The sequence below is a fragment of the Oryctolagus cuniculus genome, chromosome 4, assembly GCF_051225735.1.
Source record: "Oryctolagus cuniculus isolate XC-2025 breed Fujian yellow rabbit chromosome 4, ASM5122573v1, whole genome shotgun sequence".
Classification (NCBI taxonomy): domain Eukaryota; kingdom Metazoa; phylum Chordata; class Mammalia; order Lagomorpha; family Leporidae; genus Oryctolagus; species Oryctolagus cuniculus.
The window spans coordinates 123,890,610-123,918,333 of NC_142870.1; the positions used below are offsets into that span (position 1 = coordinate 123,890,610).

A 27,724-nucleotide genomic window follows, 5' to 3' on the forward strand; every position below is an offset into this window, starting at 1 on the left:
AACATTTGGTTTCCTAGCATTCTAAATATTTACATTTCTTATGAGGATCATCCTTCTAAAATACAGGAACTAAAAACCACAGCTACCAGATTATATACCAGAAAATAAAAGAACTTACTTTTCAAATTATAATTCTATTTTAGTGTGTTAATTATAGATGTACTATATTTATACTGTGATGAAAGTTTTGAAATTTCTCAATTGAAATTAATATTTAAAAGGATAGTGTTCTGGACATTCTACGCAGTCATTTTATTATTATTTGTTTCCCAGTATTTTCTTTCTCATTACATAGCCTAAGTATGCTATCACTTAAGTGGTACTCAACTCTCTTTTTAAACCTAAAATTTATAATTTTAAGAAATACCAACATTGTGGACAGAAATAAAGACAAAGATGAAAGTTCAGAGAACATTTCACGTTAAGTTACTGCATTTGAACAACTAGGAAAACCTTTACTATGTGGATAGGAAAGTTTCTATAGTTGATCTCACCCAAAAGGCCGAGAAGCAATTGGTGTGTTTCTTATTGAGGGAAGGAAATCTTAATGTTTTTAAAAGTATTGAGAGCTCCTTCAATATATAACCTAGGTCAGCAGAATCGCCCAGGGAAGCAGTGGCAGAGGGCATTACTCCCACACAACTGATTCACTGCTAAAGGAGTCCTGAGAACACAGCTGGGTCTGCATCTTTGTGACACATCAACAGGGCACTGTAATCTTACAAGCAGCTTAATGTTCATCTTACATGAGTAGTTCTTTACAGTTGTCCAGCTCTGTCACTGCCCTCTGAAGCTTTAAGCCAAGCCCCTCTACTTGACATTGCAAATCTGAAATGACAAAATGTATTAATCTGATTAGCACATTTTAAATGCCCGGATACTTTCATGAAATAAATCACATATTTTTAAAGCTGTTGCTCAGTTCCTGAAGAATAATGCAGCTGTTGAATCCCCTTTGCCTGCATCATCATGTGTAACTTGTCATTGACTGCTCAGGTCTCCCTGAGCAGAATCAATAGGTTTTGATACATTTGTTACATTCCTTTGGCCCCTACCCATTATTATTACCCCTACCATTACCTAATTTTCAAACAGCTAAATTGTACTCGTATTTTTCAAAGGGTATTTATGTAGCCAACACACAAGTAAATTTCTGATTACATGGCTCACTTCTAAAACACCTGATTGGCTGACCTTGCCCTTGTGGTCTGGAACCCAGAAGCACTGTTAAGTCCCCCTCGTAGAACTGACCATGTGCCAGGAACATGGTCAAGAGGGTGTTAACTCTGGGTAGCATCTAAAAGGCATTTTGGTAACTCTCAAAGGTAGGAGAATACAAGCAAGAAATTGGCCTCCCCAGAGTCTTGCACTGGGGATTTTAAGCATATTTGAGGAAGATTATTCAAGCAGCCATATCCAGCACGTGTGTGGATGCAGAACCGAAACTAAAGCAGGAAGAACAATTGGTCTGAATGATCTAAGCCCTGCTATTAGCCAGTGGTGAGCACTGTGACCATAGACACAGGGATAGCCCTTGCTGGTACGCTTTTTGGGACAGCTTAAGATGGAAAACACATTTACACAGCTTTCTACAGAAAAACTAATTCAAAAAATTGGAATTATAAAATATCTGTGTTCTATCTTCTCAGGTGTTGTAGGAATATATTTTTAAAATTAAGCATTAAAATCTTTATGCACCCATACAATTACATAAAACTTCTGTGAGACTCTTCAAATTGCCTTAAGAGTCAGTTTCTTAAATCAGAAAATGCATGCACTCTAAACAAATATTTTAATTAGAATTTATGAGACATTTATATAAATCTGTTTATCCAGTACTTTCATATATATTTAAAAATTAAATTGTTAAAAACAATATTTGTCATGTTTTGAAATATGAATACATTGTGAAATGGCTAAATGGAGCTAATTAAAATCTGCATTATCTCACATATTTGTTTTGTAATGAGAACATTTAAAATTTACTGATATTTTCAAGAATACATTAATTATAGTCACCATTTTATACATACAGTAGATCAACTGATTTCACCTATCCAACTGGAATTTTGTATTCTTTGGCCAATACTTCCTCATATGACATTATGCTGTTTTATCTCTCACACTGCCATGTAGGTGTTAATAGCCCCATTTTTCAGATGAGGGAAAAATGGGATCCGCTCTGATTCTCTGGGCCAATGTCTTATAATCAGTACATGAATTAGCCAGCAATCAAAGTGCTTTTAAACTTTCCTGGGAGACTGACCCCTCGGTACTAGATTGAATGTAGTCTTACTTGACAGATAATACTTGTGAGGTATGTCCTTTCAATTTATCATGTGACAGCACGTGGGAGAAAAGAGAAAACTGCGTACACATGGAAAATTTACTTCTCAGCTGAACCTTTTGAGAAAGGAGTGACTCCTAGATGTTCTGTAACGTGTTGCTTTGGAAATAAGCTCAAGAGGGCCTGCAGAGGTGTTCTACTCAGACAGGAACAGCCAAGAGAGTTTCACTCAGAGCTGAAGGATGACGAGGGGAGGCAAGAGAGTTTACTGATGGTGTACTGTGTCCCGACAGTGTGTGGGGGCTTTCTCCTGCATCTTTTCACTGCTACTCACAAGGACCAAAGAAAACACATTGATACTGTTATGTATTTCTGGTAGGCTGTCACAAAACACACCAAACACTGGAGTAAGGGAAAGGGTTTATTGGGGAAAACCAGCAGGCTGGAGTGAAGGGGTGAAGAAGGAAAAGAGAGAGAAGGAGAGTGTAAGAGAGAGAGAGAGGAGAGGAGAGGAGAGCACGGAGAAGAAAGTGAGAGGAGAGCAGACGAGAGGAGTCCAGAGAGCCTCAGGAGCAGGCCCTTTTAAAACTGTGCCGGAGGGCGGGCAGGGAAGCAGGAGCAGCGAATCCCATTAGGGTGGGGGTGGAGCTCGACAACAGCTGTTGGGCCATGTGGCCACCTGGCTTTCAGCAATGGCAGCGGGAGCCAGGGCATAGAATTTACATCAAGGTGTAGATCGCGCCATAAATAAAACTGCGCCATTTTCCTAACACATACTCCATAATTTTTCTAGTTTATTTTTTTAAAAAGATTTATTTATTTATTTGAAAGTCAGAGTTACACAGAGAGGTCTTCCATCTGCTGGTTCACTGCCCATTTGGCCACAACGGTCGGAGCCAATCTGAAGCCAGGATCCAGGAGCTTCTTCTGGGTCTCCCATGCGGGTGCAGCAGCCCAAGGATTTGGACCATCTTCTACTGCTTTCCCAGGCCATAGCAGAGAGCTGGATCAGAAGTAGAGCAGCCAGAACTCAAACCAGCGCCCATATGGGATGCTGGCACTGCAGACCAGGGCTTTAACCTGCTGCGTTACAGCACTGACCCCACCTCCATCTTTACAGCCGAAGAATCTACGAATCAGAGTAGTTAATTAACCTATCATTTACTGTTGAACACAGTAAGGATTAGAGCAATTAGTTACCATATCAAAGATCATACAGCTAGAAATAACCTTGTGATTCAAACTCAGGTCTGCCTGATCCCTCTATTCTTATGTCTTTTCACACTGACTCCTGGAATTTAAAAGCTGCAAAGGAACATGATATATGTGACAATAAAATTTATAGTTAGCATGGCTATTACTGTATTCCCAGAATAGTTAAGGCAACAGATAAGTATTGTTTTATGAGAAATATTGTACTGTAGTAAACTGGCAGAATTTCTAACTCCAAAGAATGGTTTAGATTTAACTTTTGAAAGTTTAAAAATGAATATATTATAATAAGACAAATACGGGATCATTGTGACTGATTTTATGAGACTGACACTAGAGAGAACAATTAAATGCTTTAATACATTAAATGTTTCTTGATGCTTTGTCAGGATATAACAGTGGACTAAATGAAGCATAGGTCTGAGCCCATGTTATAAATTTTACATTATTACTTTTATATGCAGCTATAGTTAAAAGGAATAAGTGATTATCTTAAGTAAACCTCAAAGAATTGGTGCTTGATAAATAAATTTCATGCAATAAATTCTCAATTACCTGAGAATTAGTCTAAGAGTAAATAGCACACTGGCACCAATTCAAAGCCCGTTTTTATAGCACTGCAAAGTATTCCGAGGCTTACATTTGATTATGCTTGTGTGTGACAGTTACAGAACTTACTAGGTTTAAAGCAAAATAAACTAGGCAATCATGACCCAACTCAAGAAGGAAGGCAAAACTGTTCCCTTTTCAGATTTATTCTCTCTACCAAACCACATCAATCTTCCCGCGGCCCCCCTTTTTACATAATACAGATAGCTTAGCCTTTAAATCAAGTACCCCAGAGTGGCTGGCTGGCTAAGTGGTTAAGATGTCATTGCTTGGGGTCCTGTTTCAGAGTGGCTGGTTGAAGTCCTGGCTTTGCTTCTGATCCAACTTTCTGCTAATGTGCACCCTGGGAGGCAGCAGACGGAGCTCCTGACCCCTGGCTCCTGGCTCCTGGCTCCTGGCTTCGGCCTGGTACAATCCCAGTTTTTGCAGGCATTTAAGGGTAGGAACCAGCAGATGAGAAACCTCTCTGAGTCTCCCTGCCTTTCAAAACAATGATAATTTAAAATAATAAATAAATCCAGTACCCAGTGATTAGTACCCCAGATTATTTCCTGTGTGTTTTCCGGCAACTCTGACTAAGAACTGGGAAAGTAAATATATGTTGTACTTTAAAGACAGGAACCTCTGAAGGCTGTTATAGGAAGTAAACAAACAGAATGATTACAAGGAATATTAACAAAGAAACCATTTTATATAGAGAAGACACCATACAGAATTGAGAAAAAAAAGATTTACTATGCATAATAGATAATGTAAGAAGCCCATCAATGTATAATTAGGAATTGATTAATCTATTCTCATGGCTATTTTTGTTTTTTACTTTTGGTTATATTTTCTATAAACTAGAAGTGCTGGGAATCATTTTTAAAAATCAGAGGGCTTATCTTTGCTGTTCTGAATGAGGCATAAGCATCCTACTGGTTCATTATAGGTTCTGGTAGACTAGTAGGGTCCTTTTGTTTTCAGAAGCAGAGTGCCCAGTTCCTGTCCTTAATGAATAAAGGAACAGAGTTAGGATAAGCAGCAGAGATTAAGCCACCTGCACAAAACAGCTCCTTCAGTTTCTGAGGCAAGGAGTTCTTAAATAAGTGTATTGTTCCGTGCAGTACTTCTCTGTAGTTAAATAAATTCAACTTCAATTTTCTGTCATTCAGCATGACATTGGATTATGAGGCAAAAGGCCCTGAATGCTCAAAAAGAAAGGAAGCATTGGCTTTAAACACCATGCAGATGTAAGGCGGAACCCATGGAAACAATCCAAAATTTACAACAGCATATTCTACTATGATGTGACTGCGTTCTTGCAGATATTAAATAAGCAGCACATGATTTTAAATGAACAAGACAAAAAAGAGCTCTTAGCCTCTCTTCATACACAACCAGCTGCATGCTGGATAGCGTTACACAGGCATCAGATTTGGGGTAATTACTCATTTAAGAGAACCCTGTTATTCTGAAGGGTTTCTAGAAACAACAAATACAGAAGTATTCAGATTTAACTATTTTGTATGATGATATAAATCTTTATAGTCATTGGGAAGTGTATTAAGTTGATGTTTGAGAAAATAACAAATAAAACCTTTATTGTGGAAAAATATTTCAAGCTTAGAATTTCCTGTACAGAAAGAGCAGCAAAAAATTTAAAATCTGGTTCAAAGTACTATATGGAGGAAAATGATTCTGGGCTCAAGTAGTAGAATTAGAAGAACAAGCAAGCAGAAGAACTGGCACTCAGATATCCAAGAGAAAAAAAAAAATCAAATAAGAAATTACAGGCTTAAAAAAAAGGTAGAGATCATTGAAGTCAAGGAAAAACAAAAGCTCAACACTTTTAAAATAGGGGTGGGTGTTATGGCATAGTGGGTTGAACCATTGCCTGGGATGCCCAGAATTGGGATGCTTCCAATTCAGCTTCCTGCTCAGGAACCTAAGAAGGCAGCAGATGATGACATAGTACTTGAGTCCTTGCTTACCCATATGGGAAACCTGAATGGAGTTCTTGGTTCCTGGTTTCAGCCTGGCCCAGCACCAGCTATTGCAGGCATATGTGGAGTAAATCGGTGGACAGAGGATCTCTCTTTCTTTCTCTGTCTTTCTCTCTGATGCTCTGCCTTTCAAATAAACACACTTAAAAATAAAATAAAATAAAATAAAATAAAATAAAATAAAATACTAAAAGACAGGGTTGGGTGTGGTGGTGCAGCAAGTTAAGCCATTGCTTGGGAAGTCCACCTCCCTTATCTGAGCTCCGGCTGGAGTCCCAGCTGCTGCACTTCTGATCCAGCTTCCTGCTAATGCATCCTGGAAAGCAGCAGACAATGGCTCAAGTGCTTCCGCTCCTGCTACCCACGTGGAGGTCTGGCCTCCTGGCTTAGGCCTGACCCAGCCCTGGCTGTTTGCAGGCATTTGTGGAGTGAATCAAAAGATGGAAAACCTCTCTGTTTCAAACAGATGAAAATAAGTAAACATTAAAAAAACCTCCAATGATAGTACAGAGGTATCATGAATGACCTCTAAAGTCAGACTTTCTTTCTTCAAACCTAGCTCTGCTTCCTACTGGCTGTAATGACTTTAGGCACTTCAGTTTCCATTTGTAAAACAGTTACTGCCATTTAAGACAGGTATGAGAATTAAATAATATTATATGGCAAATCAAGAGCACTACGCAAATGCTAGCTATTGTCATTGGTGGCGGTGTTAGGGTCACTCCACCATTTCCATTCTGGATGGCCATGCTCTTACACTTGGACCTGGTGTTACCTGTGGTTATCTGCATACACAGAAAAGTCAAAACAGGAGTTTTAATTGTGTTTTTGTTTTGAACAACAACATAGAGTAACCATGTCAAAATTTTAAAGCTTGTTAAACATGGCTATGGGTTCATATAGTTTTTAAATGTTATTCTCTGTATTTTTCTATATATGAAAAATTTTATATTTAGAGAGGGGCTTATTTGCACAGGTCAAGGATGACAACATGCTGTGTGCCAAGGGGTCTAATCAACTCTGTTCTGTGTATTTAAAGTACAAAAACAATCAAACCAAAAAGAGTAAGAAAATTTGTTGGGGGCTAGAGGAGGAGATGAAGTTCTAACAGCAACTATAGATAATTTATTTGATTCTGTGAATAAGGAGCAGAGAAATTCACCTGTGGCTGCAGAGGGCCATGCAAGTAAGGAGGCTGTTTTGATTTGAAGATGGGTAACAGTGAGACATGTTCATTTGCCTTTGGGAATGATCTATTCTGGAGGGCATCCATGCTTATGAATTTAATGCGCATTTGTGCTATACTCTGCATCTTACGTATGCAGGTACTTCAAAAATTACTCAAACACGTCAAGTTACAAATCTCATTCTAGGGGCTGGCGCTGTGGCGCAGTATGTTAAAGCCCTGGTCTGAAGCACTGGCATCCCATATGGGCACTGGTTCTAGTCCCTGCTGCTCCTCTTCAGATCCAGCTCCCTGCTGATGGCCTGGGAAAGCAGTAGAATATGGCCCAACTCCTTGGGACCCTGCACCCACATGGGAGACCTGGAAGAAGCTCCTGGCTCCTGGCTTCGCATTGGCACAGCTCCGGCTGTTGTGGCCATCTGGGGAGTGAACCAGTGGATGGAAGACTTCTCTCTCTGTCTCTACCTCTCTCTGAAACTCTTTCAAATAAATAAAATAAGTCTTTAAAAAACTAACAGGCCAGCGCCACGGCTCACTAGGCTAATCCTGCTGCGCTGGTACTCCGGGTTCTAGTCCCGGTTAGGGCACTGGATTCTGTCCCGGTTGCTCCTCTTCCAGTCCAGCTCTCTGCTGTGGCCCGGGAGTGCAGTAGAGGATGGCCCAAGTGCTTGGGCCCTGCACCTGCATGGGAGACCAGGAGGAAGTACCTGGCTCCTGGTTTCAGATCGGTGCAGCACGCCGGCTGCACCGAAGCAGCCATTTGGGGGGTGAACCAACGGAAGGAAGACCTTTCTCTCTGACTCTCTCTCTCACTGTCTAACTCTGCCTGTCAAAAAAACAAAACAAAAACAAAATTTCATTCTAAATTGTTCTTCACTCAACATTATGTTTTTGAGATCTGTCCATGTAGCTATATACAGATGTGCTGCATTTCCTTCTGACTGCTATATAATATTTCATCACACGTACATACTATGTTTTACTTATCTGGTCCTAGAGTGATGGAGCTTAGGTTACCTAAAACTTTGTCAAAAATAATCATGCAATAAAAGTTTTTTTTTAAACCAATCTTATTTTCTTATGAGAGAGTTTTTCTGCAGCATGTCCCCAGAGCAGCATTAGGTATAGGTCCCAGGCACATACTGCCAAATGGTTCCCAGAATGGAGGCATTAGCTTTTTCTCCCAGCTCAGTGAATGAAGTTGCCTGCTTTCCTAATGCTCAATAGAAACAGCTATTTCTCTAATTGTTTCCAATCCAAAGGGTAGTGTCTCAGTGTTGGTTTAATCTGTAGTTCTCTGCTTACTGTTGGAGCTGAGCATCTCATCTTATACTTAGCTGTTCATGATTCTCTTTTATGACTTGCCTTTTCTCGATCCTCTTTTTATCCACTGCAACAGAACTCTCTTTTTCTCTCCCATACATAAACAAGTCTTTTGAAGGTCATGGATCATCTTTTACTTTGGGAATTCCAAAATTTACTTCCCTGTTATCAAATTCAAATTTTAAGCAGCATTTGATGCAGTTATCTCCCTCTTGGCAACACCCCTATTGCTTCTCCATCTTCGTTGATGATTCTCTTTATTAGATTTACTCTAAATGTTGGGAAGCACCAAGGGATCAGTCAGTCCTTAGCCCTTTCCTTACATTATCTCCCAAGGTGATTTTATCCATTTGAATCAGTTATATCTGATTAGAAATTCTAGTTTCAACTACGTAATTAATGAACATCTAACTAAATAAAGTAATATTAATGCTTATTTTCATGCTTTGAAGAGCATCCATTTATCATTGTCTTCCATCCTCTTCCTCATCATCACAGCTAAGAAACATGAATGTTCCAGGCAGCATATTCCATGTGCTTTATATTGCTGAATCCCGACAGTCCTGACAACTTAACAGACTGTAAGGTCCACGAGAGCAGGAATCTCACCTGTTATATCCAAGAGTAGTGGGAGTTTCTTCTTTTATTTTTAAATAAATTTACCTTTTAATTCCATTTTTTAAAAAAGATTTATTGGCCGGCAGCACGGCTCACTAGGCTAATCCTCCGCCTGCAGCGCGGGCACCCCGGGTTCTAGTCCCCGTCGGGGCACCAGATTCTGTCCCAGTTGCCCCTCTTCCAGGCCAGCTCTCTGCTGTGGCCCGGGAAGGCAGTGGAGGATGGCCCAGGTCCTTGGGCCCTGCACCCACATGGGAGACCAGGAAGAAGCACCTGGCTCCTGACTTCGGATCAGCCGCAGCGCGCCAGCCGTGGTGGCCGCTTGGGGGTGAACCAACGGAAAAAGGGAGGACCTTTCTCTCTGTCTCTCTCTCTCTGTCTGATTCTGCCTTTCAAAAATAAATAAATTAAAAAATTTTAAAAAAGATTTATTTATTTATTTGAAAGGTAGTTTACAGAGATAAAGGGAAACATCCCCTCCACCCCACCCCACCCCCCACATACAGAGAGAGAGAGAGAGAGAGAGAGAGAGAGATCTTCCAACTGCTGTTCACTCCCCAAATGGACACAACAGCCAGGGCTGGGCTGGGCAGAAGCCAGGAGCTTCTTCTGGGTCTCCCACATAGGTGCAGGGGCCCCTTGGACCATCCTCCCCTGCTTTCCTTTTAAAAAAAGGTTTATTTTATTTATTTGAAAGGCAGAGTGACAGAGACAGGCAGAGACAGAGAGAAAGAGATCTTCCATTCATGGGTTCACTCCCCAGATGGCAGCTATGGTTGGGGTAGGCTGAAGCCAGGTACCAGGAAGTTTAGCTGGGTCTCCCATGTGAGTGCAAGGGTCCAAGCACTTGCGCCATTCTCGCCTGCTTCCCAGACACATTAATAAGAAGCTAGATTGGAAGCAGAGTATCTGGGACTTGAAGCAGGCAGCGGCTTAACATGCTGTTCCACAATGCTGGCCCACATAGGATCTTCTTAAAAAATAATCATTGAAAGAATGAATAAAATTTTATAGCTTTTATAAATAAGAATGCCAGTAAATATGTTTAAAATTAAGTACCTAAAATTAAAAGACATGGAATGGAAATAGTTATGCAGTTATTATTGATATTACCTGGCTTGTATCTTGGCATTATAATGCAACTTTCTTATAAATATGTTACTTTATTTCAATAGATACTTATTGAGTACCTACTCTACTTATAGCTAGATTTCATACTTGTTAGATTCAGTGTACAAACATCAATAAGACAGCTCCTTGTCCTTAAATTATAATCAAGTACCTCAATTGGCCTTGATGAATGATAATGTTTTAAATAATAAACTAATAACTCCTTTAAAGTCTGTCTTATTTTTCAACATTTCAAGTAACTTTACTTAGTTAGATATTAGTTAATTATGTGGTTGAAACTAGAATCTCTGATCAGATGTAACTGACTTGAATGAATAACTTTTCTATATTACATATATTTACATGTATATATTATTGCATGATAGTTTATGAGCCCTTTACAAAAATAATATCTCATTTACATTTCTATGAGTATTCACAGAAGAAACTTTTGCACATGTAAAAATATACATCAATAATAGCAGAAAGTTCTTTAATGAGTATTCAACTGTGTCAATTTCAAATTAACATATTGTGACTTTGGCAAACATTTACAAAGCTCAGATGGTATTATAGCCACTTAAAAAAATTATTTCATTTTAGTTTATATTTCAGAGATTTGATTCACATCTATTTTGAAACAAGTATTCTTGAAGCGTTTTCTGCATTACGCCAGAAGGGACTGAAATAACAGTGATTTTTATAAATCAGATGCCAGAACAGGTGTGAAGAGACAGCTTGAAAGCTGCAGTTCAGTACAGATGCAGTTACATGAAAACCAGAAAATTATCTGGGTGTATGTATGGTGGGGAGTGGATTAAATCAAGCTAAGGCGATACTCAGAATATTCAAACTTTACAAGTGAATTATATTCTAATATTAAGGATGCAGACTTTCACTTCAGAATTGTTTATGCCAAAATATGCTTTTAAATTTCTACTGCATCTTTTATTTTGAACATTACACCAACCCAATATAACATGAAGATAAACAAAATTTATAGGATCTTATAAAATGTGACAACTGTATATGGATACAACAGGAAGTCTTAAATTCTGGTTGTGTGTGTATGTTTGTCTGTGTGCACTGATTAAATTATTTAACCACTCTTTTAACTGGCAAAATGAATACATTACTTTCTCTTTCTCTTAGGAGCTATCCTGATGAATTTGGAAACTTTTCTGAATGTTTTAGAACAGCACTTTGCTTTCTGATGGATCTGTAAAAATACATAAATTCCCATAATCACATGCATTTGTAAATTTTAATGAGATTTTTAAAGAATGAAGAATACTAGTTGAAGGATATGTTCAGCATGAACTAAGGAGGAGGGGATGGCTCAAAACATTTATGAGATAAAAAGAAAAAGACTTAGGGTTAATAATAAAGCAAATGAATAAATGCAAGACAGAGGAGTTTAGATTTAAAATATTTAAGACATTATCCAATAGAGTCACATAACCACATCAGCTTCATTAAATGAACCAGTCCGTGTCACAATCAGAGTAAATACTGAGACTCTAGTACACAGAACTAATTCTATGACAAACTATGAGGAAAAGTGAGTGTTCAGCCACACTGAGTACTGAGGCTTCTTCCCGCACCTTTTCTCCCTGTGCTGGGATGGCAGTAATATAAGAAAAGGACAAGATGTTCTTTAAAAGAGTGCTTTCATACTACAAAACTGCTTTGAACTAACTGCAGTTCTAAAAAAATTCTACTCCAGAATTACCTAATAAAAAAAGTAAAAAAGCAAAACCATTTTTTATAATTTTAAAATGGAAATATACTAAGGTAATACATAATTTAAAATGTAGCTATGAGGATGCTTACCATTTGCCATTTTAACGGAAAAAAAAGTAAAAACAATTGTATAAGAATAAGTAAATTATGATTCATCCAAACAACAAAATATGATGAACATTATTTTTAAGATTTATATTTATTTGAAAGGCAGGGTAACAAAGAGAGAAGTAGAGACAGAGACAGAGAGAGCGAGAGAGATCTTCCATCCATTGTTTCCCCAAATGGCCACAACCACCTGAACTGGACCAGGCTGGAAATTCATCTGGGTCTCCCACATGGGTGGCAGGGGCCCAAGTACTTGGGTCATCTGCTGCTTTCTCAAGTGTGTTAGTAGGGAGCTTGATCAGAATCAGAGCAACCAAGACTCAAACTAGTGTTCATACGGAATGTTGGCATTGCTGTGCCTCAATGCAGGACCCAATGAATAGTTTTGATATGGAAATTGGAGGGGTAGAGGTTATAAAGTCCATTTTACTAACTTTACTTTTAAAATATGAAAGTATTTCAAAAGGCTCATGGAAAATGGAATTAACAGGTGAGTTTATTTGCATATAAAACATATCTATGGATACTTGTATGTATTCAAAAGATGAAGTCTTGAAGGATTCACATCAAATGTTTATGTAATTCTCTCTGGATGTTGGAATTTCCTAATCAACAGCGAACATGGCTTCTTTTGGTATTATGAAACAAAAAATCATATTAAAGTAGTCAACACCTATAATCATAAGCCACCTCCTAACCTATCGATGAGTTTTGTTACCATTGTCAGATATCTCCTGTCCTCTGGACATCTTCTGTTGTCTATTCCATAGAGAAACATGTTTACTCCCAGCCCACACTGGGAGTGGCCTGGTATTACAGAGCACTCTCAAGTATAAACTAAGGATAACAATCTCAATGCTTTGATGCTCACAGGCAGTGGAAATGGGACATTAAGAGCCCCAGTTTTGGTAGCATAGTTCTGGACTCAGGTTCCAGTTCTGCTGATTAAGTAATGGTGTGGTCCTGAGCAAATGACTCAATTCCTCTTGGCCTCAGCAGTCTCAACTTTAAACTGTGGATAATAAAGGTGCTTAACCTAGGAGGATACTAGTGAGGGAATACTACGACTGTACTGGGCCCCATGAGGTAAATACTCTGTGAATGTTAGCTTCTACTTAGGCTAAACTAAGAAATCTATCTCAACTCATAAGAATGACTGTTTTTTCCAATGGTATAAGGATAGTATTTGCAGTCAGCTAGAGGGACAGAGACACTAGAGATGCTGGCAAAAGTTAAGACTTTAGACAAGGGAGTGGGGGCGTAAGGAGGGGGGGTCATTTATTTCTCATTCAGTGTCCCTACTACTCATGCTACTCACGCATAAATGTGGATTATCTGTAAATATCTATGAGAAGCAGGGAGGCTCTGTGCCTGGGTGAATCTCCACGTAGAACAGTGTCTCTGTGTGTAGGCAGGAGTGTGTCCATGTGGGCATTAGAGCAGGGATGGATTAAAGCTGCTCTCTTCTCACTGATCAGCTGGAGTTGCAATGAGGATGTATCAAGTCTAGGACGGAAGCTGTATATGACAGAGAACAGACAGCGTCTACCACATTTGTTCCTGACTAAGCCTAGCGTTAATCATATGATAGGCAAAATATTTCAACAGTGACTTAGTCCTAAGAAAGAATTTTCAGGTTCTAATTAGTACTATCTGGCTTGCAACTTGACTAGAGGCATTGGAAAAGGGGGTTGTTTTTGTTTTCTCCCGCTTTGGGGCATAGAAAGATCCCATAGTGTTCCAATATTAGGCTGGTTTCTTTTAGAGATTATTGGATTCAGTAAAGTGCAGATCACTGAAAACCTCCTTGGTTTTCTGCTTGTAAAATCAGCCCTTTTCCCTTTTATTGGAAGTCAAGGTTACACTATTCCCACTGGAGCCCAAGGGTTCAAAATGATTCATAAAAGTTGACCAAGTCACCAGAGCAAGCTCCTTCTGAAAATCACACCTTGCAGGTAAGGTCACACCCTCCTCATAGACACCCTCACCTGCCGCCCACTAGACAACTCCTGAATTAACCACAGCCGCTCCCTTCCTTAGCAACCTGTTCTAAGAGCAGGCAGACAACTGTTACAGCTAACCAAGACTGACAAGGAGATAAATTAGTGGAGCAAATGGAATTCTGGGCAAAGAGCAATTAAATTTTATAGTTTTCTTTTGAGATCAAAGTAATATTTAAAGGAATTCTAATACTTTTATTCTAAATAAAATCATTTAGTTTCCCATCATACCAGGAAAACCACTTTAAAATGCAGTTTAATATTCTGTACTCACATGGTTTATATAGATATTAACTACATTTTATCTTGTTTATTCTTCTACAACTTCAAGGCAGGTATAAAAACCACCCCATTCCCATTTTACAGATGAAGCATGAGTCAACAACATTGATTACCTGTTCAAACAGCCTGTACAAGGCACGTACAACAGTAGAAGGCAGAATTCTCGACTATTGGATCGTTTTTTTTTCTTTTTTCGCTGAACTACATTACTCATTTTAACTTTTCTTCCATTATCCTAAATAACCCACTAATTAAGGAATATAGTAATCGTACATACCACCACAAGGATGAAACTCATGAACATTAATCAGGTTTGGGGAACCATTTTTCTGCCAAGGGCCATTTTGATATTTACAACATCATTAGTGACTTAAAAAGTAGCCTGCTATACAGATTTATTGAATTTCAATTCCCACTTGCAGTTGCCTTGGCAGGGCCAGATCAAATGATTTCACAGGCCTCTGGGCCAGACATTCCCCACCCTTGAACTAAATAAATAAAGCCACACCCCAAAGACCTCATATTGTATGGTTCTATTTGTGTGAAATGACCAGGAGAGGCAAATCTATAGAGACAGAAAGTAGGTTAATGATTGGTGGGAAAGGACAACAGTGTGAAGAGAAAAACTATTAGTGGCCACAATGTTTCTTTTTGGGGTAACAGAAATGCTTTAAAATTACATCATGTTGATGGTTACACAATTTTATAAATATCCTAAAAACCACTGAATTGTACACTTCAAATGGCTGAATTTTTTGATATATAAATTATAGCTTAGTAAGGCTGTTTTAAAAATTTTGATTCTTAAAAATAATTTCATTCAAATATTTGTATATTACCTATTATACCAAACAGCTTGCTGAAAGAAAAAAGACAAAAAGTTTTTTCACTTGGAATAAATGTGAAAGTTGGGCAAATAAATTTATGGAAGGATATTAATGCTGAAGTTATTTATGTGAACTCTGGCTTCTAGTATTTGTGACTGCTGACAAAAAGTGAAGGACACTTTATTCCAGCAGGTGGAGGGAAAATCACTTACGTGGACTGATTTGTGTGTCACAATGACCTCTGAGAGAAGCATTATCAACTGAGAGAAATTGTGCATTTTGGAAGTGATGTTAGTATGAGCTAAATACAAAATCACAAAACTTCTGTAAATACATCTTTAAAAACAAAACCAAGCATCATCTTCTAAATTTTATTTTATATGTTTACTTTTCTATGAAAAAAATTAGATTTTGCGTAAAGAATTAGGGTGCTATTGAAGAGTAGGAGAGAACCTGCATGCCAGAAGTCAAAGTGAAGAGGAGGCCTTCAGGCTGAGATGCATTAGCTGCCCAACAGATACTCACAGGAAAAATGAAGTAAGTCCCAGGTCAGTCTAGGGTCAAAAGTTAGACTGACCCATGAGATGAGTTATAGTAAGAAGCTGATGAATAGACTGATAGTGGGTTGAGACAAAATCAGATTATATCAAGTAGAAAGTAAGTGGTGGTGGGCCAGCGCCGCGGCTCACTAGGCTAATCCTCCGCCTAGCGGCGCCGGCACACCGGGTTCTAGTCCCGGTCGGGGCGCCGGATTCTGTCCCGGTTGCCCCTCTTCCAGGCCAGCCCTCTGCTGTGGCCAGGGAGTGCAGTGGAGGATGGCCCAGGTGCTTGGGCCCTGCACCCCATGGGAGACCAGGAAAAGCACCTGGCTCCTGGCTCCTGCCATCGGATCAGCGCGGTGCGCCGGCCGCAGCGCGCCGGCCGCGGCGGCCATTGGAGGATGAACCAACGGCAAAGGAAGACCTTTCTCACCTGTCTCTCTCTCTCACTGTCCACTCTGCCTGTCAAAAAAAAAAAAAAAAAAAAAAAAAAAAAAAAAAAAAAAAAAAAGAAAGTAAGTGGTGGAGAAGAGAGGAGCAAAAGGGCAGGCTTGGAGTGCTAGAGGTAGGAATAGCCAGGGAAGCCGCCCAGGAACCCTTGAGGGCAGCTGAAGGTGGCCCTAGTTTGAGATACAACACTGCAAGAACTGAGATGGAAACTTTAATGTTTTTCCTGGAGCCGTAGCTCTATAGCCAGGCTAAACCACTGTAAACTCTTTTGAAAAATGAATTTGAATAAAACTATATGTTGGTTCGATCAATTTTATTGGAAAAGCATTTCTGCTAACATAATTTGGCTGCTATCTATGGAATGAGTCTATGAGAATACATCAAAAAGTTCACAGAAAATGGAATTGCAATTTTATTTTGGTGCAAAAATATGAAAATCATGCATATAAGTGGTCTCCAAAACTATTCATGGACACTGTATATTATGAAAAATACTATGCATGGATTTCAAAATGTTTGCACCAAAATAAACTTACCTTTTAATTCCATTTTCTAATAATTTCTTGCAGTGCCCTGTATTCAACACCAGAAGCAAAAATGAAACACTAATTCAGTCTTGAAATTATATGGCTTTTTGCTGTGTAATTACACTGCCCTTGAACAGAGACTGTATTATCTCTATACCTGTACAACCTCTACACGAAGACTGAATAGATCAGAGTCTCCATGTGTACTTACTGAAGGTTAGGCCTTAATAAGTATAAAAACTGCACCTAATTTAGCACTACATTGTCTTACTGAAGGAAGTGTAATATTGGCTAAATTTTGAAATATGAGTGGGGATTTTTTGTGTGTGAATAAAGTTTATTGTTAAAATGACATCAGAAAAGTAAAAGACGGGAAAAAAATCACTATTTCTATTAAGCTAAAATTCATTTTCATATCTCCATGTTCCTTTCATGTTTATAGTCACCAATTTACCTATTTTGACATAATCATCATTACTGTACATACTGTTATGGTTGAACAGGATTTGGCTCCTGAACTCATGTAGACGTTGACATCACAGTCATAAGCACTGGTACTAAGAGCGGAAGCATAATCCAGTGATGAGATTTTGGAGGGGTCTCCTGGCAGGCCCTTAGATCACCAGAGGCATGCATGCCTGCAGAATGTAGTTTTCAGGAGAGGGCTAGCTACAAAAGCCTGAGCTCGGCCCTGTGGGTTTCTCTCTGCTTCCTCGCCAGCCATGAGATCCTTCCTCTTACCTGTACCACCTCTTGCCGTGTGCTTCTCTGTTCCACCTCAGGACTGCAAGCAAGAACACCTTCGAAAGGTGCCAAGCCAATCAGGTCACCTGATCTTGGCATGTAAACATCTAAAATCATGAGCCAAATAAACTTCCTTTGTAGGTAGTTTATCTAAATATTTTGTGATAGGACTGAAAACCTGACTATATGAATTTATGAATATTCAAAATCTTCATTTGATGATGCTCATACTGTCATTTTTTTTTTTTTTTTTTGACAGGCAGAGTGGACAGTGAGAAAGAGAGACAGAGAGAAAGGTCTTCCTTTGCCGTTGGTTCACCCTCCAATGGCCGCCGCGGCCAGCGCACCATGCTGATCCAATGGCAGGAGCCAGGTACTTATCCTGGTCTCCCATGGGGTGCAGGGCCCAAGCACTTGGGCCATCCTCCACTGTACTTCCTGGCCACAGCAGAGAGCTGGCCTGAAAGAGGGGCAACCAGAACAGAATCCGGCGCCCCAACCGGGACTAGAACCCGGTGTGCCGGTGCCACAAGGCAGAGGATTAGCCTAGTGAGCCGCGGCGCCGGCTCATACTGTCATTTTTAAAGTTTACATAACACTTCATATGTTGGTATCTGATAATTTATTAACTATTTCATTAGTGTTGGGCATAAATTATTTCTAATCAGTCACTATTATAAATATTGATCCCTTTCATAAATAACTTTTTCTTCTGAATTGTTTTCTAAGAAGAACTCCTCAAGATTATTTGATCAAAGAGTTCTGTGTTCCAAAAATACAATTTATGGGGCCGGTGCTTTGTTGTAGTGGGTAAAGCTGCCGCCTGCAGTGCCACATCCCATACAGACACCAGTACGAGTCTTGGCTGCTCCTCTTCCCGATCCAGCTCTCTCCTACAGCCTGAGAAAGCAGTAGAAGATGGCCCAACTCCTTGGGACCCTGCACCCGCATGGGAGACCCAGAAGAAGCTCCTGGCTCCTGGCTTCGGATTGGCAAAGCTCCAGCCGTTGCAGCCAACTGGGGAATGAACCAGCGGATGTAAGACTCTCCATCTGTCTAACTCTGCCTTTCAAATAAATAAATAATTCTTTTAAAAAAGACAGTTTATAGCATCAAAGGAAGGAACAATTTACCACTAACTCTTTGTACTAATTTTTTAAAAAATTTATTTTATTTTATTTGAAAGGAAGAGTTACAGAGAGGCAGAGAGAGAGAGAGAGAGAGAGAGAGAGAGAAAGAGAGAGTGTCTTCCCTCCATTGTTTCATTCCCCAGATGGCCATAATGGCTAGAGCTGTGCCAACCCAAAGCCAGGAGCCAGGAGCATCTTCTGGGTCTCCCACATGGGTACAGGAGCTCAAGGACTTGGGCCATCTTTCACTGCTTTCCCAGGTCAGAGCAGAGAGCTGGATTGGAACTGGAGCAGCCGGGACTCAAACCAGCACCCATATGGGATGCAGGCAGTGGCTTTACCCATTATGCCACAATACTGGTCCCTATTTATACTAATTTAAAAGGTAGAGTTTATGTAGTTTTTAGTAATTAAGTGCTTTGTGTTTGTTTCTTATGTGTATTGCCCTGTTAATTATCTATTTCTTTTTTTTTTTTCCCAAACATTTCATTGCTTAAGGTCTTGGAGTTTTCTTAAATAGTCAACTAACTTCTTCATATGATGTGGATTTTAACCCTTTGCTTACCAATTGACACAAATACTTTTTGTCAGTCTGTTACCTTTAAGTTGTTTTTGCAGTTGTGGAACTCTGAAATTCTACTTTTATTTAATTTGTTGCTTTTAAAATTAGCTAGTTAGTTAATTTTTGAAAAGCAGAGAAAGAGATCTCCCACCTGCTAGGGGCCGAGAACTCAAGCCAACTTTCCCTGGTGGGTGGCAGGTACCCAACTGCCAGGGCATTGCCTGCTGCCTCTCAGAGTGTATATTAGCAGGAAGCTAGAACAGGAACTTGAACCCAAATACTTTGATCTGGGATGCAGGTGGCCCATGTGGCATTTTAACTGCTACATCAAACATCTACCCCTACATTTTAATAGACAAAATCTTATCCTTTGAAAATTTTAAAGTTCTGCTTTATCCCTCCACAGTTAAGATATGTTCTAGGGAACAGTGCTGTGGCACAGTAAGTTAAGCTGCTGCCTGCAGCACCGATATCCCATATGGGCGCTGGTTCAAGTCCCAGTTGTTCCACTTCTGATCCAGCTCTTTGCTATGGCCTGAGAAAGCAGTGGAAGATGGACCAAGTCCCTGGGCCCCTACCACCCACGTGGGAGACCCAGAAAAAGCTCTTGGCTCCTGGCTTTGGTGTGGCCCGACTCCAGCTATTGTGGCCATTTGGGAAGTGAGCCAGTGGATGGAAGGGTTCTCTCTTTGTGTCTCTCCTTCCCTCTCTCTCTAATTCTGACTTTCAAATATATAAATAAATGTTAAAAAATGTTCTACATTTTTTTGTGTGATAGTTTTTCTGCTACTTATTTTTCCTTGCTTAATTTGAGGCTTACTTTAGTGTACTTGATTCTTTTGCTTTAGCTATTCTTACATATATGATATAAAAGATAAATAAAAAAAATCTAAACTTTAATTCTTAACGTAAAGCTCCACCAAGTTCAATGCTCTTTTGTAGGCCATGATACCAGCCATTTAGTCCCTCCCCACAGAACTGACAGTCCTAGAAATTTAATCATGTCAATGCAGCTTTTTTTTTTTTAAGGGAGAGAAAGAGAGAGAGAGAAAAGGAAGGAGATCACCCACATCCAATTATGAGGAAAAATTGATCTTATGCCTCCCCTGATCAAAGGGGACTGGTAACTAACAACAGAAACAGCAGCCAATACCATAGACAACTTAGCCGGGGCCATTGCTGCGGCCTAGTAGGTTAGGCCTTTGTCTACAGTGCCAGCATCCCATATGGGTGCTGGTTTGAGTTCCAGCTCTTCTGATCCAGCTCTCTGCTATGGCCTGGGAAAGCAGTGGAAGATGACCCCAGTGCTTGGGACCCTGTACCCACGTGGGAGATCTGGAAGAAGCTCCTGGTTCCGGAATGGCTCAGCTCTGGCTGTGTGGCCCTTTGGGGAGTGAACCAGCAGATGGAAGGCCTCTCTGTAACTTTGCCTCAGGAAGGAAGGAAGGAAGGAAGGGAGGGAGGGAGGGAGGGAGGAAGGGAGGAAAGAAGGAAGGAAGGGAGGGAGGGAGGGAGGGAGAGAGGGAGGGAAGAAGAGAGGAAGGGAGGGAGGGAGGGAGGGAGGGAAGGAAGCAAGGAGGGAGGGAGGAAGGAAGGAAGGGAGGGAGGGAGGGAGGGAGGAAGGGAGGGAGAGAGGGAGGGAGAAAGAAAGCAAGTTAGCCAAAGCTTGAGCCAAAAAATGCCTGGGAAAGTTTCACAAGAAAGTCCTCTTCCATATGACACTCTTCTCATGCTCATTCCTCTCATCAAACAAGAGAAATTTAGTGAAAGTTGTCGCTCCCCCACTCGCGGAGGAACGACACCGGACCCTGCGCCGTTCTCTTCCCCCGGTCCTTCCCGGGTTTGCTGCCGCTCCCCCGCAGGAAGAACCAGGGAGAGAGAACAGCGCAGGGTCTGGTGTCTTTCCTCCGCGAGAGGGGGAGCGACAGAAAGTTTTGCAAATTCTGCTGTAATTTGCTATAATAGTCCCTCCAACATTGTCTCATCCTTTATTTTTTTTTTGTAAATGTAACTTTTATTACTTTACCTACAAATTATGCACAAATGCATATAAGACAGGTTTTCTTTTCACTTTTAGCACAATGCAAAAGATGAAAAATTAAGATTTCCTTTTTTTCATAGAGAACTTACAAATCACGAAATGTTTTCCACACAATATAAACTGGACCCTGATTTTGCAAGTGTGGGGCTCATCCTGTCTTAAAATGAGTTATAAACTTCTGATTTCTTTGGGACATTGTCCCCATAAACTTTTTGTAAAGCATCAGTGCTTTCACTCAAACTTCATCATAAATTTGATGTTTGTTCTTTCTTCAATTTTAGCAGAATTTGTTGTTCTGATAGGGGCTCTTTTCAAACTGATGTTTTATCCTTCTTAGTGTCAAAGCGGATCCTGTTTGGACATATTATAACAAGTCAATATAAGTTTGTTCTGGGGCAAAAGAATTTTTTTTTTAATTTTTGACAGGCAGAGTGGACAGTGAGAGAGACAGACAGAGAGAAAGGTCTTCCTTTACCATTGGTTCACCCTCTAATGGCCACTGCGGCCAGCGCACTGCGGCCGGCGCCTTGCAGCTGGCACACCAAGCTGTTCCGAAGCCAGGAGCCAGGTGCTTCTCCTGGTCTCCCATGCGGGTGCAGAGCCCAAGGACTTGGGCCATCCTCCACTGCACTCCCTGGCCACAGCAGAGAGCTGGACTGGAAGAGGGGCAACTGGGACAAAATCCGGCGCCCTGACCGGGACTAGAACCTGGGGTGCCGGCGCCACAGGTGGAGGATTAGCCTAGTGAGCCATGGTGCCAGTCAGGGCAAAAGAATTTTGAAGACCACACAGAATGTTTTCATATGCATTTTCCTTGAACCTTTTGAAGACTCCTATTTTAGGGCTAGATTTCTACACTAGCCATGGTTCTTAATTTCAGACTATTTTGAAAAATATTTCCCTCAAGATCTTATCTGAGAACAATTGACACCAAGCAGCCGAAGCCGCGGAGAATTCATCCTGGGATCAGCTGGTGTTCAGGACCAAATAGGCAGGTCAGGTGGTGTCCAATGTTTGAGGGACGCAGAAGTCGTGTGCCTAACAGGCAGTTCTTGTGGGAGAGTTTGTGGCTGTGAATCTGGCAGCCTCACTTCACAGGGTTCCCAACCACTTTCTAATCCTGGTGTTTTTTTTTTTTTTTTTTTTTTTTTTTTACCTTCTCAAAGATTCTGAATATCTAAATAATATCCTTTCAATAAATTCCTTTGCTGTTTAAATTAAGAATCAGTTCCCATTATTTGCAACTAAGAAACTTTACAAATGTGTTTTATAAAAATGTGATCTACTTACTTTTTCCTACATTCTTCATCATTTTTTTAAAAAAAGTTTGGGGCCAGTGTTGTGATTCAGTAGGTTAATCCTCCACCTACAGTGCTGGCATCCCATATGGGTGCCAGTTCTAGTCCCAGCTGCTCCTTTTCCAATCCAGCTCTTTGCTATGGCCTGGGAAAGCAGTAGAAAATGGCGCAAGTGCTTGGGCCCCTGCACCCATGTGGGAGACCGGAAGAAGCTCCTGGTTCCTGGCTTCGGATCAGCTCAGCTCCAGCCATTGTGGTCATCTGGGGAGTGAACCAGCGGATGGAAGACCTTTCTCTCTGTCTCTCCCTCTCATTGTCTGTAATGCTATCTCTCAAATAAATAAATAAAATCTTTTAAAAAAATAGTATAGGTATTCTCTATATTTAAAAAACAAAAAAGGGCTGATGATGAGCAACTTGATATGTTATCCCTCTTAGTATTTTTTTTGTTTGTTCTACTTAATACTTTTGGTTGAATACTGTAATCAATACACAATTCTTCTTAAGTGCTGAAACTTAACTGAAAAGTGATAGCTGTTAAATGTAAGAGTGGGAATAAGAGAGGGAAGAGATGTGCAATTCGGGACATGCTCAAGCTGACTTACCTCAAACGGTAGAGTTAGAAACATACCAGGGGATTCCAATTCAATCCCATCAAGGTGGCATGTACCAATGCCATCTCACTAGTCCCAGTGATCAATTTCTGTTCACAATTGATCATAATGATAGGACTAAGAACCAAAGGGATCACATAAACAAGAATAGTGTCTGCAAATACTAGCTGATAGAATCAAAAAGGGAGAGAATGATCCAACATGGGAAGTGGGATACACAGCAGACCCATAGAATGGCAGATGTCCTAAACAGCACTCTGACCTCAGAATCAGCCCTTAAGGCATCTGGATCCGGCTGAAAAGCCCATGAGAGTATTTCAGGCATGGAAAGCCAAGACACTCTGGGGAAAAAAAAAAAACTAAATGAAAGATCTCTGCGAGTGAGATCCCAGTGGAAAGAATGGATCATCAAAGAAGGAGGTACCTTTCTCTGAAGAGAGGAGAGAACTTCCACTTTGACCATGGCCTTGTCTAAATATGATCAGAGTCAGTGAACTCAGGGGGCTTCCATAGCCTTGGCAGCTCATGACAAGAGCCTCGGGTGATTACTGACGCCATAAACAAGAGTGTCAATTTGTTAAGTCAACAACAGGAGTCACTGTGCACTTACTCCTCATGTAGGATCTTTGTCCTTAGTGTGCTGTACATTGAGATTTAATGCTATAACTAGTACTCAAACAGTATTTTTCACTTTATGTTTCTGTGTGGGAGCAAACTGTTGAAATATTTACTTAATGTATGCTAAAGTGATCTTCTGTATATAAAGAGAAACGAAAATGAAAAAAAAAAAAACCAAAAAAGGCTCATTTCTTATTTGTTTAACTTTAAAATGTTTACTTTATTTGAAAGGCACAGAGAGAGAGATCATCCATCTGCTGGTTCACTCGCCCAAATGCCCACAACAGCCATGGCTAGGCCAGGCTGAAGCCAGGAGCCAGGAACTCCACCTAGGTCTTCTACATGGGTGTCAGGGACTCAAGTATTTGAAGCATCATCTGCTGCCTCCTAGGGATATTCATTAGCAGGAGGCTGGATCAGAAATGGAGTAGCTGGGACTCCAACTAAGTATACTCCAATTTGGGATGCAGGTATCCCAAGGAGTAACTTCAGCCATTGTGCTAAATGCTTATCCCTCTTGTATCATTTTTTAAAGATAGTATCAGACTTGTCTGGTCATAAGAACTACTTGGTGCATTCATTAAAACTATAGTTTTGGTGGACATTTGGTCTAGTGGTTGAGCCACTAGTTCAGAAGCCCACATCCCTCACTGAGTACCTGGGTTTGAGTCCCAGCTCCAATCTTGATACCAGCTTCCTGCTAATGTAGACCCTGGGAGCAGCAGTGATGCTCCAAGAAGTTGGGGTCTCTGCCACCCACTTGGGAGACCCAGATTATTCTCCTGGCTCCTGGTTTTGGCCTGGTCCAACCCCAACCATTGTGTACATTTAGGCAGTAAATTAGCAAATAGGTGTTCTCTCAATCCCTCTGCCTCTCAAAAATTAAAACAAACAAAATGCAGGGTTCTGTTGCTTACTAATGAGTGGACAAATGACCTACTATTTCAAAACCTGATCTGAGGCAAATTAATCTTTCATAAAATAAACAGTGAGTCTTAGAATCTTGGAGATTCTAAATCAGGATGTCTGGATAGACATGAAAGAATGTGCATTTTCAATAGGTCTCTTTGCTTATCCATCTGCTGCTCCCACGCACAAATTTTACTCATAGCTCCAGATGTTCTTGTGGTCAGGTAATTTTGGGAAACATTTCCCCAGCTTAAATTCTTAGACAACTTACGAGGTCAATGGTCTATTTTTGTAAGGGGGGAGCCCCCACATCTTTTTTGTTGTTGTTAAGCAAAAGGAATTCAGTGTTTTCATGTGCCTCTATGGAATTCATTGAAATGATTAATGAGTCGACATAGACTTTGGCCTGACAAAGACCTGAGTTTGAATCTCAGCTGTGTGACCACGGATTTCTCTGTCTGACAGGGATATTAAAAGCTTCCACATATGGATAATGTGAAGCTGGAATAAGAGGAAACTAGTCCAGTGTCAGTCCTAGTCAAGTGATTGACACAGGGAGGAAAGGGTCTCTCGGAGTGAAAACGTCTTCCCTTCATTCTCTTGTCATTACTCATTACTCCCGCAAATCCCATGCATTCTCTCACTTCATTTTTCAAATATGAAAAAGGTTATTATTTAATCCTTAACCATCTGTGTAGTATATGATATTGTATTCTCTGATGTTTTATTATTCCTCTAATAAAATAAGATATTCAAAGAAACTGCTTATCTCATAAGCCAGATTAAAAGGATGAAAGAAAAAAAAAGAAAAGAATAATATACTTTGATTTGGGGGACAAATTGCCTTTTTGGAAAACTGCTTTTAAGTGTAGAATATGTATTTTAGCAAATCTGTCCTAAATTTGCTTTCTTAAGTCTAAAATTAAGAGTATGATTTATTCAGAGTTTTATTTATAAATTTATTTATTTAATTTTATTAGTGAGTAATACATTAAAGTAGTTCAAAATCATTTTTACAATGTAGCATACATAGTAAAAAAAAAAAAAAGGCTACCCTTGAGGAGGCTGGAATGACTCATAGGATAATAGATTAGAATCCTAACATCAGTAAGAACTCATGTTTATCTTAATGCAGTTACAGATGGTTATATATAGAAATATTTGTAGACATATATGTATACATAGGCTACTATACACAGACATTCCTATGCTCTGTCACTTGAGAGTGACTAAAAAATAACACCTCAGTATTGTATTAATAAACACAGCTAACACTGAGATCTTGGTTCTGAATATCAGTTTTCAATGAAAGGAATCAGACCTCTTTGGAGAAATGGCTCATTCTAGGACGGGACAGGAAATATCAAGATGAGCTTTTCTGGTAGTGCAGGAAAATAAGGAAGTGTTAATAATATCTTACATGCTGGAAATATCTCAAAAGGACAAAGGAAACAACTTCCCAGAGCCAATGCTAAACAATCTAAGCAAAAAAGAAAAAAGTTGTAGTATTGAATTACAACCCAAGAGGAAAATAATACCTGTAAGTCACACTCATATAAATAACAAATTAATAAATGGGGAGGAGAGAGAAACTTCTCATGGAGAAGAAGTCCAAATAATGTATGTAGAGTCTACCATCTAAGAGAGAAGGAACACAGCTTTCCACTCACATCTAGTCTGCACACAGACTTCCTTCCAGTGAGTACAGCATGGACAGGGGAAAGGAGTAACTTTACACTGGAGAAACCAAATACTGCCTCAGCCAGGTGATCAAAGAAAACATCAGTAGTAATAAATCACGTTGATAAATACAGATGTTTTGCCTAACAGTAAGCTGTGGGTTGGATACCTGCACTCCAGGTATCCGAGTGCCTGGATTTGAGTGCTGATTCTGTTTCCAATGCCAGCATCCCGGGGGGGTGATGATCCAAGAAGCTGAGTTCCTGCCACTCTCTTGGGAGACCTGGATTGCATTGTTACGCCCCAGCTTCAGACTGGCCCAGTCCTGGCTATGGCAGGCATTTGAGGAGTGAACAGCAGATGGGGGAGCTTGCTCACTCTCTTCCCCCACCCCTTTACCTCTCTTCCTCTCTCCCCCACCTCTTGCCTCTCTCCTCCCTCCCTCATTCTAAAATAATAAAATGTTTCTTTAAAAAGTCAGATGGACAGATTTGACAACATAGGATGAAAATGACACTCTGCTCCTGTGCTTTTCCTTTCAAATCGTAACTCTAATGTGATCATGACAAGACTGTCAGACAAATCTAATAGATGGCATCCTGTATCTCATGAGTACTCCTTCAGATGGTCAAGGATGCTAAAAACAAAGAAAGGTTTGAGAAATCATCACTGTCAAAGAAGAGGCTAAGACATGACAACTAAATGTAATGTGGTATCCTGGATGGGATTTGGGAAGAGAAAAAGGAGATTAAAAACGAAGGAAGTCTGAATAAACTAAGGACTTTAGTTAAAACAATTTCTTATTCCTTGTAATGTCTGTTCATCCCTTATAACACATGTGCTCTGCAATGGAAGATGTTAACAACAGGGGAAATCTTGTAAGCAGGATGGGGGTGGCACATAACTTTACATCTTCCACGTTTTCAGTAAATCTCAAATTGCTCTAAAAATAGAGCCTATTTTTAAATTGATAAGAACAGCTACTACACTTGATTCTAGCCAAAAGGCTGACAAGTGATAAAAATAGAGCCTATTTTTAAAAAGACTCCCCTCATTTATCTCTCACTTACCTAATTCTTATTGCCTCCAAAAAGGTAAACACTGTTAGCAATTTCTTGTAAATAAACACTATCCAAAGGTTTTAAAATTTTACGTATGGGGGCTGGCACTGTGGCATAGTAGGTTAAGCCTCCGCCAGCGGCACCATTATCCCATATGGGCACTGGTTCATGTCCCGGCTGCTTGTCTTCTGATCCAGCTCTCTGCTAATGGCCTGGACAGCAGTGGAAGATGTTGTTTACAACCTTTTGGTAATGCTGTGC

General features: G+C 40.1%; 1 protein-coding gene and 1 pseudogene across 16 annotated transcripts in view; both read right to left on the reverse strand.

The window, feature by feature from the left end:
* The window catches only part of LEKR1 (leucine, glutamate and lysine rich 1), a 219,674-nt gene that overhangs the window by 87,096 nt on the left and 104,854 nt on the right, over window positions 1–27,724 (reverse strand). For all 16 annotated transcript variants that reach the window (XM_070072606.2, XM_017346867.4, XM_008266381.5 and 13 more), the window contains one exon: window positions 747–828. In XM_070072606.2, coding sequence (XP_069928707.2) covers window positions 747–828 — 82 coding nt within the window. The remainder of the gene's footprint in view (window positions 1–746; window positions 829–27,724) is intronic.
* On the reverse strand, window positions 27,291–27,421 carry LOC127483117 (U2 spliceosomal RNA; annotated as a pseudogene).